The sequence below is a fragment of the Danio rerio genome, chromosome 12, assembly GCF_052040795.2.
Source record: "Danio rerio strain M-AB ecotype USA chromosome 12, GRCz13ab, whole genome shotgun sequence".
Classification (NCBI taxonomy): domain Eukaryota; kingdom Metazoa; phylum Chordata; class Actinopteri; order Cypriniformes; family Danionidae; genus Danio; species Danio rerio.
In genome coordinates, this window is record NC_141032.1 from 37,595,701 (window position 1) to 37,613,814 (window position 18,114).

General features: G+C 35.8%; 1 protein-coding gene across 5 annotated transcripts in view; it reads left to right on the forward strand.

Annotated features, from left to right (window-relative positions):
• Positions 1 to 5,438: 5,438 nt before the first annotated feature.
• si:ch73-127m5.1 overlaps positions 5,439 to 18,114 on the forward strand; it is an 80,548-nt gene continuing 67,872 nt past the window's right edge. For all 5 annotated transcript variants that reach the window (XR_015504367.1, XR_015504368.1, XR_015504369.1 and 2 more), the window contains exons 1-2: positions 5,439 to 5,769; positions 14,817 to 14,859. Coding sequence is in view for 2 of the 5 variants with exons in the window: in XM_087276737.1 (XP_087132863.1) it covers positions 5,710 to 5,769; positions 14,817 to 14,859 (103 nt within the window). In the remaining 3 variants the exon portion in view is untranslated. The remainder of the gene's footprint in view (positions 5,770 to 14,816; positions 14,860 to 18,114) is intronic.

The following is an 18,114-nucleotide window of genomic DNA, read 5'->3' on the forward strand; positions in this document are numbered from 1 at the left end:
TTAGTACAGTGCCACTTTCAGGTTATTGCTCCATATTTCTCTACCCCCCACTTCATGACCCAATTTCACAAAGAGCACAAAGACAATTGTCTCTTAAAAATCCCTAAATGTGCTGTGAGAGTTGGAGGTACTGCTGGCAGTTTAACCATTGTGTTGCCATGACAACAGTGCATCCATCAATGCGCAACACCAGTAAAAATCCTTGTTTCCCCCATTACAACCACTGATCATAATGGAGCAGGTGTCTGTGCAGCACCCAGATATAACAGGACTGTAAAACACACCAGCGCCAATGATCAGGTCATGAGTTTACTAGAAAAAAGGGAGGACTGAGAGGGTAATGTATGCATGCTTGTGTGGGTGCGAAGACTCCGTGGGTGACTTTGCATGCCACCAGTAGAAGGTCACTCATGCTGGGCTTCACAGCTGAAGCTTTATTATTATGAGCAAACATGAAGCAGCTAAATCCATTATGCTCTGCTCTATTTGTTTTTATTGAAAGTACTCATGACATCCAATAAACGTTTTGGGATTTATAGCATGTTTACCTAAAGTACTGTGCTAATGCAATTCAGAACTTTCATGATTTGTACTTGTAAATGAAACGATGGTTATTGGAAGTTTCATAAGAACTTCTTAAAAATGTTATCTTTAAATTTGAAGTGTTCGAATGCAAAAGCTTTATAGTATCACCTGAGCATTTCTTCTTAAACTGGAATTTTTCACAGGCTCCTATAGGTTCAGTAATTTCTCTTTTATGGCAAAGAATAGGTTGTTTGCATTGCCTTTAAAGTGAAATAGCTGAACAAATAACATAGGAGCTTGAGAAAAAGGCTCATTTTAAAAGAATGTTTCAGACAGCTTTTAGAGGTTTTTGCATCTGAACTTTTTATATTACTTCTTTTGAAAAGTACTATGAAGGTAATGTATTATATATTTCTGTTTTGTTTACATTAAGGTCATTCATTTATACCTAAACCCTACACTCACCGGACAGTTTATTAGGTACACCTTACTAGTACCAGGTTGGACCCCCTTTTGCCTTCAGAACTGCTTTAATCCTTCGTGGCATAGATTCCACAAGGGACTGGAAATATTCCTCAGAGATTTTGGTCCATATTGACATGACAGCATCAAGCAGTTGCTGCAGGTTTGTCGGCTGCACATCCATGATGTGAATCTTCCGTTGCACCACATACCAAATGTGCTGTAATGGATTGAGTTCTGGTGAGGCCATTTGGGTACAGTGAACTAATTCTCATGTTCAAGAAACCAGTCTGAGATGATTTGTGCTTTATGACATGGCGCGTTTTCCTGCTGGAAGTAGCCATCAGAAGATGGGTACACTGTGGTCATTAGGGCATGGACATGGTCAGCAACTATACTCAGGTTGTCTCGGGCGCTGACAAGATGCTCAATTGGTACTAATGGGCCCAAAGTGTGCCAAGAAAATATCCCCCACACCATTACACCACTACCACCAGCCTGAATCATTGATACTAGGCAAGATGGATCCATGCTTTCATGTTGTTGAGGCCAAATTCTAACCCTACCATTCAAAAGTTGCAGCTGATATCGCAACTCATCAGATCAGGCAACATATTTCCAATCTTCTGTTGTCCAATTTTGGTGAGCCTGTGCTAATTGTAGCCTCAGTTCTCTTCCTATCTGACAGGTGTGGCACCCGGTGTGGTCTTTTGCTGCTGTAGCTCATTCGCCTAAAGATTGGATGTGTTTTGCGTTCAGAGATGCTCTTCTGCATACCTCGGTTGTAACGAGTGCTTATTTGATTTACTGTTGCCTTAATCAGCTGTAACCAGTCTGTCCATTCTCCTCTGACCTCTGGCATCAACAAGCCATTTGTTCCCACGGAACTGCCACTCACTGGATATTTTCTCTTTTTCTGACCATTCTCTGTACACCCTAGAGATGGTTGTGCGTGAAAATCCCAGTAGATCAGCAGTTTCTGAAAATACTCAAACCAGCCCATCTGGCACCAAAAACCATTTTATTATTATTATTATTATTATTATTATTATTATTATTATTATTGTTATAATTTTTTTATCCATTCATTCATTTTCATTTTCGACTTATTTCCTTTATTAATCAGGGGTTCGCCACAGCAGGATGAACCGCCAACTTATCCAGCTTATGTTTGACTTTGCGGATGCCCTTCCAGCCACAACACTGGGAAACACCCATACACTCTTGTATTCACACACATACACTATGGTCAATTTAGATGACCCAATTCACCTATAGTGCATGTTTTTGTTCTGTGGGGTAAACCAGAGCGCCCAAAAAGTAAACCACACAAACATGGGGAGAACATGCCAACTCCACACAGAAATGGCAACTGACCCAGCTGGGGCTCAAACCAGCGACCTTCTTGTTGTGAGGCGATCGAGCTACCCACTGCGCCACCGTGCCACACTATTATTATTATTATTATTATTATTATTATTATTATTATTATTATTATTATTATTATTATGTCATGCTATTAATCATTATTATTTTTTTTAATTCTTTATTTTATTATTTTTAGTATTTTGTCTTGTTAAGTTTAAAATAGAAAAAGTGGGAAGTCTTTCACAATGTCTGTCTTATCAAACATTTATACTATTCACTCAATAAATAATAATAATAATAAAAAAATTGTTTACAGAATAAAATATTCCCTATATTCTAGTAACAAGTCATAAAACTGGCAGCTAGCTCTCTGCAACTCTCACATGGTCGCCCACTAAAGCTAAGCAGGGCAAGGCTGGGAGACCACATGGGAAAGCTATAGGTCACTGCCGGAAGTGGTGTTAGTGAGATCAGTAGGGGCGCTCACCTAACGCCCCAGTATAGTGAAGGTGACTCTATAATGCTCAGGGAGCGTTAAACCGAGGTCCTGATTCTCTGTGGTTGTTAAAAATCCTAGGAAAAGGAATCCTTCAAAAAAAAAAAGTAGGGCCATATTTGTCCCTCCCCATATCATAGTTGACTTCATCACTCTATCTACTCTCCACTGTCCTCTATGTGTTGTGTGGGCTAGTGCAATATGGCTGCTGTCTCATCATCCAGGCGGATGCTGCACACTGGAGGTGGATGAGGAGATTCCACCAAATGTGTAAAGTGCTTGGAGTGTCCAAAAAAACGCTATATAAATATATTGAATTATTACTTACAATAAAACACAGCTCAATTGTAATTTTTGAAAATATTTTTTCTGAAAATATACATGCATTTAAAAACAAATTCTTTTTAGGTTCATTCTGAACACTCTGTTCTTCCCATCTAACACCCACTCAAAGTATTAATTTTCCTCTTTTTCTCCCCTCTGGATCTCTGCTGCAGTTTGTGATGTTTCCTCTGCTGGATTTATTCAAAATCCCTCCGGGTCTTTTTTTCTTTTGTGATGATTCAGACCTCACTTTCACCTCTCTACTGTTGCATGTAAAGCAAACATTTGTTGAGAGAAATAACTTTTTTCTTTGTTTATGCACATTTTGAGGGTAAGAGGATTCAACAGCCGCTGCTAATAACTTTTTTAATAAAACAAACTGACTAGAGGTTATTAATTGAAGTAGAATTTTATCCAGTTTAACTTCGTTTATAGAACATTTAACAATAGAGCTAATCACTCTTGTGATTTACCTTAATCCCGAGAGGAGTTTGTCTGGTTAGCATACCTTATCTGAAGAAATAATTATTTAAATATTCTGTAAGCACTATTTAATTTCAGTTCATGTATATATATTGAATGATGTATAGCTAAATATGTATTTTAAGAAATCACACTTATTGCTGTCACTCTGAATGACAAAAGTGCTATATTGTATACTGTATACTGTCCCGGCTCTTGTTTCCCCTACAGTCCAAAGACATGCATTTTAGGTGAATTGAATAAGCTAAATTGGCCAAGTATGTGTGTGGATGGATTAGTATGGGTGTTTCCCAGTACTGGGTTGCAGCTGGAAGGGCATCCGCTGTGTAAAACATATTTTGGATATGTTGGCGGTTCATCTCGCTGTGGCGACCCCTGATGAACAAAGGGAATAAGCCGAAGAAAAATAAGTGAATGAATGTTTTGTTAATTTTCTGTTGTCACTTTTTTTGAAGAAGTAACAGAAGAGTATGCAAGCTTTGGGGTGTACGAGGGCGACACGGTGGCTCAGTGGTTAGCACTGTTAGCTCACAGCAAGAAGGTCGCTGGTTCAAGTCCCGACTGGGTCAGTTGGCGTTTCTGTGTGTGGAGTTTGCATGTTCTTCCCGTGTTTGCGGGGGTTTCCTCCGGGTGCTGCGGTTTCCCCCACAAGTCTGAAAACATGTATAGGTGAATTGGGTAAGCTAAATTATCTGTATTGCGTATGTGTGTGAATGAGTGTGTATGGATGTTTCCCAGAGATAGGTTGCAGCTATGGGAATCCGATGCTTAAAACAAATGCTTGATAAGTTGGCGTCAACATATTTGGAAACAAATGAGTTAGCCGGGCATGTTTATGCAATATTTTAAAGTGGATTTTCTTTTGCTTTATTAGGAAGAAAGTATTTATGAGGCAACAACCAAACTGTTCTCCAGTCTATATTATTACTTAATGCAACCCAATAAAACCTGCCTCGCAGAACAAAACGATTTCTTTGATAAGGAATTAGATGAATATGCGTATTATTACTTTTTTTTTATCATAAATGTCAATGCCGTCCAGCAATAATGATGATTCCTTCATATTTTTTTGGATCGTATTGTATATGACTTTTGACAAGATACATTAAACCTGTGGGGATAGCGTGTCATCTCATAATTACCACATAGCATCAATGCAAATGACGTACATTACTGGAACAAAAAAATCTACTACAGATGCGTTTGAAGCAGTTTAGAAACCCTAGAGGACAGATGTCAAACTCAGTTCCTGGAGGGCCGCAGCTCTGCACTGTTTAGCTTTAACCCTCATTAAACACAGCTGATCAAACTTGTTGAGTCCTTCAGGCTTGTTTTAAACCTGTAGGTAAGTGTGTTGAAGCAGGGTTGGAACTAAAATGTGCAGAGCTGCGGCCCTCCCGGAACTGAGTTTGACACCTGTGCCCTAGAGGGAAAAAAAACACTAGAAATACACTTTCTTTTTGCAATTTTGCAGCTCTGTAATGGTCAAACAGCAACATTAGGCTATTCACTGAGCTGAACATGCGAAAAGCATAATAACTTTCCGTATTATACATTTATTTAGGTCTTTTTTTGTGGATTATTTTGAGGATTGTTTTGTCAGACTCTGTATTGTTAGAGCTTAAATTATCCACATCATCACATAAATGACTAGTTACTTTTACTTGTTATTAGTTGAAATAAATCATTTGTATTGTGTTGCTTTCAGGACTGCACCGAGGCAGCAGTGACGCCCAGTTTGTTGGCTGCTGGTTGATCGGTGCGGCGCGCGCTTGGAGACGTAGCGCTGCGCGTGGGTCGCTACGAGGGGTGTGTGTGTGTGCGCGCGTCCATGACACTACTCCACAACACCGATTAGACATCATCACACATCAACCTACGGAGGGTCACGGAGCATCGCATCACTCATCCTGGAAGGCAGCGCTCTTAAACGGCGTCCGCGCAAATTTGTGCCATTCAACCCATTTGAACAGCGCTCGCTCGCGGATACACCCTGCTCAGGAGGTGGCTTAACACCGGACAATGACACTGAGCTATAGCCGGAGATAGGGATGGATACAAGAGTGTGGAGGATGCTCGCCCTGCTCGGTGTGTTTGCAGTTTTCCTGGAGGTAAGAATTGCGCCTTTAATAGCGTAAAGCAAAAACGCCTAAACTGGCCGTTTTGCTAACACCATGTGTGGTTTTGCGTGTTGTATCTGTAGACCATTGCTTTGTGCAGGTAATATTAATGCTGCATGATTTTAAAGTGCGCCCTTTGGTCAAATCTACTTCAGCATCTCAGTCTGTCATTGTGCAATAAAACACTCACATGCTGTTTAATGGATTCAGGCAAAGCCACCTCCCTCTAATAGAGGATCTGACATGCTGTAGGGAGGAAATGTCGCTTAAATGAAACACGTTAGACACGGGGAATTATTAGATGTTTGAGTTCAGTTTATCATTATTATAATTTGTTTGATACATTTTGTATGCATAAATGTCTAGAGCTTTCAAACCACAGGGATTGAGAGGCTAAAATACAACACATTGACCCATATTTGGCTCAAAGATTAATGAGTTTGATGAGTGTGCTAGAATAAAATGATCGACCACACACTTAATGGTATTTCAGGGGATTTGCAGAAGAATTCAGCATTAGGACTGTTTGAAAGCAATGCCTGTTTTCTTGGGTACTGGAGTATATTTACACACAAGAGTCCTTAAACTCAGACCAGCAAAGAAGACAAAGAAACATGCAGTTGTGGAAAAAAAAAAATCCAGCATATGTATGTCTATACATAGTGCTCAGCATAATTGAGTACACCCCATTTTGAAAATGAATATTTTTATCCATTTCTCAGTATTTACAGGCAATGTATTTTAATGCATTTAAACAAAACAGATTGATTAAACAGATATATTTATTAATATCATATTTTAGTCACCAAACATATTTAGAAATTGAAAGATAATACAATCAAATTCAACCATAATGTTGCAGAAAAAATTACAACCTACAAAATTTCAACTAAACTTTTCAATTTTTTGCTTCTTTGATTTTTTATAGTTTTTATTTTATTTTAATTAAATATTTTTCTGTAACAAATATGGGTGTACTAGTTTTTGGACCGTTATCATAAGTTTTTTGTTAGATAAGCTCCAAATATTGTAAAGCTTCCTATTAAGAATATGAATTTAAAAGACAGATTTGTTATGGGTGTGAATTTTTTTTATTTATTTTTTTATACAGATATTGTGATTGCGATTTGATTTACGATTAAATTCAAGCTTCAAATAGATTTTAATTCAATTCAAGCTCAATAATCTGTAAGCCATGGCCACAATTCTGTGGCAGCTCTTAAAAATTACCTCTTTTTGTTCGGTGTCTGTGACTTTAAAACCAAAATATTCCCATATTACAAATGCTGTTTTTCTTTGAGATTAATTAAAATATTAATGCTTCTGAAGCAGCAGAAGCCATTATCCCACTTGTCAGCGCTTTCCTGTTTATTTTCTTTTTTTAATGGTGGGCGTAGTTAAGTTGGGCAATTCTGAAATTGAAAGTGTGTCCACTCAAATGGCTAGTTATACAGCCTTAGTCAGATCACATGATTTTGGCATGATTTCCTTGATGTCGGCTGTCGTGGGGAGTCGTAAACGACAAATGGACGTCGTGGTACAAGCTTTAATCATTTCTTTTCATGTAATGTGGCATGGTTCACCATGACCAATACCATCCCTGTGACTGCGATGCCTCACAGAAAGCCTAGCATATTTAATTTTCTGAATCATAGCGGACTGGTTTTGAAGCTCTTCACCTCAGATGTTATTCATTATTCTTGTTTACATATATACGTATATATTTTATATTGCATCCTCTTGCAATTTAACTAATCACAACATTTCAAATTGCGACTCGATTTTGATTAATCACACAACCCTAGGGTGTACTTATATATGCTGAGTACTGTATGTATGTGTGTATATATATATATATATATATATATATATATATATATATATATATATATATATATATATATATATATATATATATATATACATACATATATATATATATATATATATATATATATATATATATATATATATATATATATATATATATATATATATATATATATATATATATATATATATATATACACATACAGTTGAAGTCAGAATTATTAAGCTCCTGTTTATTTTTCCCCCAATTTCCCCCAATTGAAAAAAATAGCTTAAAGGGGTTAATAATTTTGACATTAAAATGTTTTCTAAAAAATTTACAACTGTTTCTATTGTAGCCAAAATAAAACAAATGAAACTTTTTTTCAGGAATAAAATATTATCATACATACTGTGAAATTTTCCTTGCTTTGTTAAACATCATTTAAATGGCGGGCTAATAATTATGTGTATTATATATTTTATATACATATATATATATATATATATATATATATATATATATATATATATATATATATATATATATATATATATATATATATATATATGTGTATGTATGTGTATGTGTGTGTGTTTGTGTATATGTATGTGTGTGTGTGTATAACAAAATCTATAAATTAAATTAACAAAGAATTAAATGATTAAATCATAAATCACAATAATAAATGTATCACTTTTTAGTTCAATATTTATCTATTTATTTGGTTATTTATTTATTTTTTTTTTTTATGTATTAATATCTGCATGCTTCTAAAAATGAAGATTTTTTTTATTGTAATTTTTTACAAAAGCGTTCCTTAAATGTAATGAAAGTTCTTTAAGTGATCAAAAAAAACTAATTCCGAACTTTGTGTATGAACAATATTTTGCACCCTATACATTTAAAAGTAGTCACCCGTGTTACTCACCAGCTAGATAACAGTACCTTCATCACAGTTCACATCCACTACAGAGCTGAAGTATCTTAACATCTGTTTGGGCGGTGAAACAGCAGCACTATGGGAAGGAATTAATGAGTAATATGCCTGCCGTGCTTCATTAGAGACTTTATGCTCCTCTTGATTATGAAGATTTTACAGCACCGACAAATCTGTGCAAGGGCTTTGCTCTAGAGATGGTGTAATACAGCGGACCGATTTTAAATATCTGAATGCATTTTAAGATGTGCATCCGCAATTAGACTCCCGAGCAGCAGCATAATGCCAGTTATGTGCTATATAGGCTAGACATCAAGATAGTTGAGTGCCTTCCTTTATTTGCAGCTGTCAGACAAACACACCTGGTCATATGCTCATTCATCTGTGTTATACTCCATTACAACAATCTGTTCCTTATATAAGCGTCATTTGAAACAGAAAGCAATCAGAAGCTGCTGTTTGAATCAAGGATGTTTTGATGTGTATTTTACTATTTCAGTGGAAGGAACAAAATCAAGGACAGCGTCAGTCTGTCTTCAGTTGCTGCTTGGGAACGAGAATGACAGATGCAATTATGGCCGTAACTGACCGGAGTGTGTTGATATGAGCACAAATATCAGGGCGCTTAACTGGGGCTTGTTATCTGTAATGCAATTAGCCTTGCCGGTGGTGCTAAATCCCAGGATCAGCTTATTGGTCGTAAATTAATGAAGTAAATCGATAACATGTTTTCATCTACATATGCATGACTGTGCAGTGCAGGATAAACAGAGGATTTTGGTTTATACAGAAATGTTGTTATTTACTCATGGCGTTACAAACCTGCATTAATTTTTATCTTGCGTGCACAAAAAAAAAAAATGGCTGATCGGCTCTCTTTCATGCAATAAAGGGGCTGTCAAACTCTAAAAAGCATCATAAAAGTGATCCATTTAAATCATGCGGCGTATTCTCACAACCTTAGAATTATACGTTTTTGTTTTTTTTTGCATTCCGAGTGGTGTTGAGCTTTAAAGTTTAAAGCAAAAATGATAGGGAACAAGTCTCTTTCGTACATTAAAATGAGCCTAAATGGATTTTTAATGTACAATATTATAATCCATTTAAACTTAGAAGTCTGGAGTTATGGAATAGACAAAATGCAGATTCTGTCTTGTAAAACAATATGTGAAGCAATAATTGATCTTGCATTTGAATACATATTTGTGTTAATTACAGACGTATTTAATATTACAGGACTCATTTTTCTTTCTTTCTCAGGTTAATCATAAAAGGCCATGCTAAATACTTCATCCAGTGCAGATGTTAAATTTAGTTTGGAATATAACGGGTTGTAAAGCATAATTGCAGGATCAGAAAGCAGCTCCTGTATTACTGTAATTTTTCTCTAGAGATCAGTAAGGCTGAAATAACATGCTAATGTTTATAGTTGTAATTGAGACTCCATTAATTACATCAATTTAGTCATTTTAAGACTTTAAAAAGTGCAGAAAATAGACAATACTTCAGCAAAGTTCAGTGTAATAAATGCAGGGCTACCCACACAATTAATTTATGTTGTCCCAACACAAATCCATTAAGTTAATGTTGACCACTTAAAGTGCATCGCATATAAAATAATTAAGTTTTCCCCAAAAAATAAAAAATTGTGTTGTTTCAACTCATTTAAAATAGGTAGTTTGAACAAGCAGTAAAAAAAAAAAAATAATAAATTTGTGTTGTTTCTCCAAAACAATCTCATGGCAATTCATACATTTTGATTTAGAGGCTACATCAATTTGTACAATCTCATTCACACAATTAGTATGATTTTCTCATCACCCAATGATGGTTGAGTTTAGGGGTGGGGTTGGGTGTCGTACACTTTTGTACAACTGAACTCAAACAAATTTGTATGAGTTAGCCACTTAACTGACAAGGCATAAAATACTTACGTTTTCTTGTGAAGGTATCAGGCTGGTTTTACAGGTTCATAAACTTAGAATTTTTATTCAATGTAAAATATTTTGACTCATTTTGTTAAAAAGGGTGAGATGATTTTAAGCTCTGCATTAAAGGTTTCTATTGATTTGACTTACTCCCAGGGCCATTTATATCAAAGTTGATTTAGCCGCACCATGTTGGTGTTTCGTAACATCTAATTTTTACAAGGTGGGCTGTTAGCCCAGCGATCAACCCCCAACTTTGAGGACCAGGACATACACACACACACACATACACTACGGACAATTTAGCTTACCCAATTCATCAATAGCACATATCTTTGGACTTGTGGGGGAAACCAGAGCACCTGTAGAAAACCCATGCCAACATGCAAACTCCACACAGAACTGCCAACTGACCTAGCTGGGGCTCAAACCACCGACCTTCTTGCTGTTAAGCAACAGCGCTACCCACTGTGCCACCATGCCGTCGATTGATTTACGCTGATGCATTAAATATCATTTGATTTACCTTTTTTTATAAAAATGGCTTCTTTTAAAATTTGTAGCTTTATTATAGGCTACTTTATCACTGTATTACTGTAAAATTAAACTCGGGTTAATATTACTTATCTTGACCCCTGAGATGATTAGTCTTTTTGTATGCATTCAAAGTGCTGATTGGCTTAAAAAGTAGAATCTTACAGATTTAAATTAGAGAGTTTAAAGGTGTAAATAAATTGTCACAGAATAACAATTTACACTCGACGATGCTGATATGTCTAGTGAAGTCATGTCACTGTGTTGTGTGAGAAACATTGAGTCACTGCACACTCATGAATAAAGGTACAAAATCTGTCACTGTGGTGTTATCTTTTCAAAAGATATACTTTTGTACCATATAGGTGATCATTACACTGTAAAAAAAATTATATGATCAATTAGTCATCACAACATATGTTTTAGTTCATTGTAACTTATTAAACTAATTTGTTTATGCTGTTAACTAATCACCCACACAGCAACATTTCTCTGGCCCAAACAATCAGCTTTTGCTTGGCCCACATGCCGCAGTGAATTACGGTACAAGATTGGACCCTTTCTGGCTTCTGTACAAGGGCCAAACCTGGACCATATCTGGACTAAATTTCAGCCAAGTTATTAACCCATAACTGGGCCTGAACTGGGCCAGATATGTTTTTGTGATATGACTGCAGTGAGTTTGATAAACCCATGAAGCATTTCGCTCTATGGACATGCGTGTGACCTGATTGGTACAGTTTTTTTCCTTTACTCAAAAATAATTTAAATGTATTTTAAAAGTGCCAAATGCTACATACTACTAGTTACACAACCTCTTATACTGTTAAGTCAGTTTAATATAATATAAGTTCAAAGGACTGAAATTGTTAATTTGATTCAGCTTAAAAAATGTAAGGCACCCAGTGTTTTTTCAGTGTACTACCTTTAGGGAACACTTTTGCACCTTTTAAGGTTCACTTTTGTACCTTTATGTTACAATGAAGAACACATTTGTGCTTTTTAGGTATTAATATGCACCTGTAAGGACTTGTTAGGAACAAAAATGTACCTTTTGCAAAGTAACCCTAGTAACAGATTTTGTACCTTTGTTTCTAAGAGTGTGTCTGTAGAACACCTATACATTATACTATATATTATACCTATACATTCACTGTGATTACATAGAAAAAAAAGTGTTTATGCTATAAATGACTATAAATGTTTTTACAGAAGAGTCATAGTAGTTTTGAAAGGCACGAGGATGAGTAAATGATGACAGAATTCATTTACATGGTTTTTATACAGTATATTTCTTGAAAAACCGGTAAACATACAAGAAATGTTTAAAGATTCCTCTGGGTCAGTGATGAATGGTCAAATTTAGGATTACAAGCTGCATGCTTTCCAATGCCCAGCGAGAAATCAGTTGGGGGAACAGAGTCCAATTGGATCTGGAAGGCTCAAGCCTTTATAGCCGTTTTCCTGCCTCACTGAAATCTCTCATTGCATTTCAAGTCACAGAAGCAGCTTTAGTTCCTTCTTGTGGCCGCACTGATGCTCTATCAGCAATCCTCAGATTTCTAGGGTGTACTCAACCTTGACAGCTACCCAAATTTCAGCTGAATGCTTTGGAAGATTTGTGCCAGGTTTACTCAGTGTATTAGCTTTATTTTCAGCTAAATATTTGAATCAGAACTGAGAGCCGGGTTGTTGTTGCTGCATTGTTTGCAGAGCCATGGTGGAACTGTTGTGCAGTGATATGCAATTGAGTATTTAACATATTTGGAAGCAATAATGGGTGCTAAATGTGTGACGATACACTGTAAAAATGTTGGGTGCCACAGAATCGATTTGAGTTGGAACAACATAAAGCAATTAAAATTACCTTATTAGTTTTTACAAATTTAAGTTGATTAAACATAAAAAATTAAGTTATCCCAAAAAACTAAAGAATTGTGTCGATTCAGCTCATTTTAAATAAGTACTTTGAACAAACAACAAATGTAATTTTTAGATATTGTGGAGATTTTAAACTGCATTTCATTTGACTAAGTGATTAGAATTCATTTATGATTTATTTCTCTTAATTTTCATCTTTAATTTTAAATTCACTTTAAAAAACTAGGTTGGAATTATTTTCGTCATCAAAATTCAGCAAACCCCCCACAACAAGGAGACTTTTTGCAGTATTTCTTTGGATTCTTTAGTTTGACTGGAATAAATGTTATACGCTTTTTTTAATATGTGTTTTTAAGGTAAATTTTCTTTCTTTCTTTCTTTCTTTCTTTCTTTCTTTCTTTCTTTCTTTCTTTCTTTCTTTCTTTCTTTCTTTCTTTCTTTCTTTCTTTCTTTCTTTCTAAGAAACAAACCACTGTTGTTTGAATTGCACTTTAAGCTGAATAGTATCTTGCAAAATAACTTGTGAAATATCATACTGTCATCATGGCAAACACAAAATAAATTAATTATTAGAAATTAGTTATTTAAACAGTTTTTTTAATTGTGTTGACAAAATATTATCTATATGCATATCTATATGAAATTAAATTGGTGTGATTTTATAAACAGCATCAGAATTCACATTGATTGCAAGTGAAATGCTGATACTCTAATAAATCAAACACATTTTGTAAAAAATAAAATGAGTAATCCTCATTCAGCAACATTTATGTAAGAATTAAGCAGCGGTACATGGCCATATTAATGTTTTATTTTTTAATTTATTATATTATATTTATTTTAATATCATTTTAAGTTTGCTGAAAAATTAGGTAAAACACGGCACACTAGAATCTTTATTATTTTATCAAATGATTTTTTGGTATAAAGATTTTTTGGTATAAAATATTGTCTTACTGAATGACATTTTAATGGTGATAAATGTATGATTGTGAGTTGTTGTCAGAATTTTTAGCCCTCCTTTGAATTTCTTTTTATTTTTTAAATACTTCCCAAATTATGTTTAACAGAGCAAGGAAATTGTCACAGTATATCTGATAATATTTTTCCGTATGGAGAAAGCTTTATATGTTTTATTTCGGCTAGAATAAAAGCAGTTTTTAATATTTAAAAAAACATTTTAACATAAAAATTATTAGCCTCTTTAAGCTATATTTATTTCGATAGTCTACAGAACAAACCATCACTACACAATAACTTGCCTAATTGCCCTAACCTGACTAGTTAACCTAATTAACCTAGTTAAGCCTTTAAATGTCACTTTAAGCTGAAAAGAAGTGTCTTGAAAAAGATCTAGTAAAATATTATTTAGTCATGGTTATTTATGGCAAAGATAAAATAAATCAGTTATTAGAGATGAGTTATTAAATAATATGTTTAGAAATGTGTTGAAAAAAAAGAAACATAAATCGGAAAAAAAAAATAAACAAGGAGGCTAATAGTTCAGGGGAGCTAATAATTCTGACTTCAACTGTATATATAGTGGAAATGCATGATTACTCCGTTGTAATTATTACCCTATAACTTGCATCCTCGACGACTCTTCCAATTTAAGACAGCAGTTGCAGTTAAATATTAAGATACTAACTCATCTGCTAATTGCACTTCAGTCACTGTGTGAGAAAATGCAGAAAGAAAACCGCAGTTAAATATTAACAGATATTATCTTCGTTCTCTGTCAGAAACATCTCTCGCAGTTTCCTCTCAGCCAGACAGAAGTGTCGGCAGAAACCGAATGTACCGCTCTTCAAATGTGTGTCACATCTGAGAAGATAAAACTTCGCTTTTCCAGAAAAACAGACGCTTTAGTGTTCAGAACAAATCAATTCATATTTCTGTCAGCTTTCTGCAATTGAACTGGCTTTCCTTTTTCTCCTCCCTGCAGGTGAATGGGGATGACAGCTACCTGAATGCAGTGCAGAATACAGGTGAGTCAATATGTTTTTTTTCTTTGTTTTTACAGCAATTGAATCAAACCACTTCAGAGGTTGTTAAAAATGCAGTGTTACTGATATTTACTCATCAACCACTGTGCTGAAATAAGGCTTTAAACTTTGCTATATACAGTGGGGCAAATAAGTATTGAACACGTAACCAAACATATTTCTAAAGGTGCCATTGACTTGAAGATTTTCCTGAAAGTTGGGAACAACCAAAGAAATCCATATATGCAAAGAAAACAAAACTAATTAGTTTACAAATTAAGTGACGCATAATAAAATAAAATAACGAAGGGTAAATGTTTTGAACACATAAATAAAAGGTGGTGTAGAAAGACAGTGAAAGCCGAGACAGGAGTTGTAGTAGTTCTTCAGCAACCCTCTGCCCTTCCTCAGTGTAAATTAACATCGGCTGCTTGAGGCCAATATCTACCTTATCAGGATGATGAAGATGAAACCAGGGTAGACGTTTCAGCAAGACAATGATCCAAAACACATCCAAGGAAACTCAAATGCTTTTAGAGAAAAAAAATCAAGCTGTACAATGGCCCAACCAATCACCTGACTTGAATCCAATATAAAATACAAATTAAAATGTATTAGTAATTTACGATTAAATTAATATCATTGATCATGTTTTAAAAATGCATATATAAAAGGAAGAGTATGGGATTTTCACCACTAGTGGGCATGTATTCATAACAAACAGAAGGTGTATTTGATGATGCTGTGACTGAGTGTGGAATCATGGAAGTTGTCTTCTTTATTATATGATACGGGACTCCTGCAGAAACCATGTTTATGGATGAGCTAAAAACTCACGGTAGTATGAAGCAGATGCACTTTTAGTCCCATAGACTTCCATTCATACTCATGCTCCATTCATGAATGCAGCAGACCAGGGGCCTCATGTATCAACGCTCATGTTTCACGCTCAGAATCGCTCACGTTTGGATTTACTAACGATGAACTGAACGTGGGAATGTGCGCAGCTCCACGGCAGCTTCTTGGCTGGCGTACGCACATTTTTTGTGCGTGTCTGTTTTATTTCCATTGGTGACTCCTAGAGGCAGTTGTGTTAAATTGCACTCTACAAAGTGTCTTTAAACCTTGCAATGGCAGCTGTATAAGACGGGTTCGTCAAGCAGGTATATAAGGTTTCCATACCATACAGTTGACCAGCCAAACATTAAAGCACAATTTGCAGCGGTCGCCTGTTTTCCCAATGTAATCCGAGCGATCTACTGCACGCACATTGCTATAAAGACACTATCTGAAGATGAATTTTCATGCGTGAATCAGAAACATTTCCATTCAATAAATGTGCAAATAAAATATGATGCACAAAACTTATTAATGATTCCTACTTGTCTTTCTCGTGATAAATAGTTGGCAAAATCTGATATGTAGCGGGGGAAAAAAGAAGAAAGAGTTCATCAGACGCTGGATTCAAACAGAGTTCATGCTCGAACGTGTCAAAACATGTTGACATGCGTCTTACGAGCTGCGCCACTGAGACTGTTAAGGGTACTGCAACATTTTACACCTATAAACACACTATTTCTTTTCTAATTCACTCAGTGCGATGTTCAAACCCAATTGTGTTAACCGCATCAGCTAAACTCTCCCACTCAATTTTTTTCTTTTGTTGTTAACTCAGGAGAACAAACTTGCAAATAACACCGCTTTTATCCGGTCTACCTCCGAAAGCAGCACCTACAATTCACATTCTGTTCAAAGTTTCTATTTTTGCTTGCTTTTGCCATTGCTTTTTCGTTGGGTTTTGTCAAAGTAGAGTCATTAGCATATTCATACGGGGGAGGAGGCAGGGAGGGGTTTTGTGCTCGTGCATGTTGCGCTCAGTTTCACGTTCATTCAGATGTACAAAAGAATATGCGTGAGACTCGGCGTACGCAGTGTTTCATACATCTGAATTTTTTTCTGCGTACGCACATTTACAGCTTTGTGCGTACGCAATGTTTTAGTATGATTTCCACGCAAGTCTTCGTACACGAGGCCCCAGAAACGCAAACTCATGTGACGTTCGCATGCTGTTGCATTCCAAAGTTCAAGCTTCCTAAACTCTGACCTGCAAAATTGTGTCACTTGATTGCATTAGACCAATTAGGATTGCACGATACTGAAATTCGGTACCTATCGATGAACTTACACAAACTATTCAGTGTGTTGCTACATGTCTGTACAGTAGTTACACCAGTATTAAACAAGTAAATACTATGTACCAGTGTGTACATACACTGTAGTTACATACTACTTACACATAGTTACCATGTGTTTACATGTATAAACGACACTTAATATAAAAGTGGGATTAATATTAAAAACGCAAATTAGGTGTGTTTCCGTCAAATTGTTAGTGTCTGACTGTAGTATTGGTAACATAGTAACCAACAGTAATCAAGGCAAGCATAATGGAGTCAACTGATTAGTCACGTGGGAGTAATGTTCAAGTCATCAGAATTTATTTGGCAAATGCATTTCCATCTGCCATTATTCACATGAACCCTTTTGTGCATACAGTAACTCTACAACCACCTCAAGTGTGTGTGAAACAGTGTTGCCAGATTGAAAATGTCAAAGTATCGTACCAGAAATTTATCGTACACGAATCAAATGGAGAGTATACAGCTATTATCTAAATCAGGGGTGTCCAAACTTGGCCCTGGAGGGCCGGCATCCTGCAGATTTTAGCTCCAACTTGCTTCAACATACCTGCAAGGATGTTTCTAGAATGGCTAGTAAGAGCTTGATTAGCTAGCCCAGTTGTGTCTGATTGGGGTTGGAACTAAACTTTGCAGGACACCGGCCCTCCAGGACCAAGTCTATGCATGATCTAGATAAATAGCAACTTTACCACAATTACCACAATACGCAAATAAGAAAAATAAACTAGGCATACTTTAGTGGTAACGTTCAAACTCCACCTCTGAGTTGCTGTCATCAGATACCTGTGTGTTGCCAGATGTTTCATTTTGCAGTATAAATAGGATGTCATCATGGTTAACATAGTGCTGGTTGGCTTGAAAAGAGTGCACCCTGCTGAACTTTCAACACACTCTGAGGTGAGCACATTCAGAGTGTCTGTAATGAGCCGAATTTCTGTGTTTGCTTTGATGAGATTATCTTTGGAAAAACACTTTCACATGACTCATTTGAATGGGGAAAAATGAGAACATCAAGGGCAAACTCCCCTGTCCTTCTCACTTTACTTTTCAGCACAAT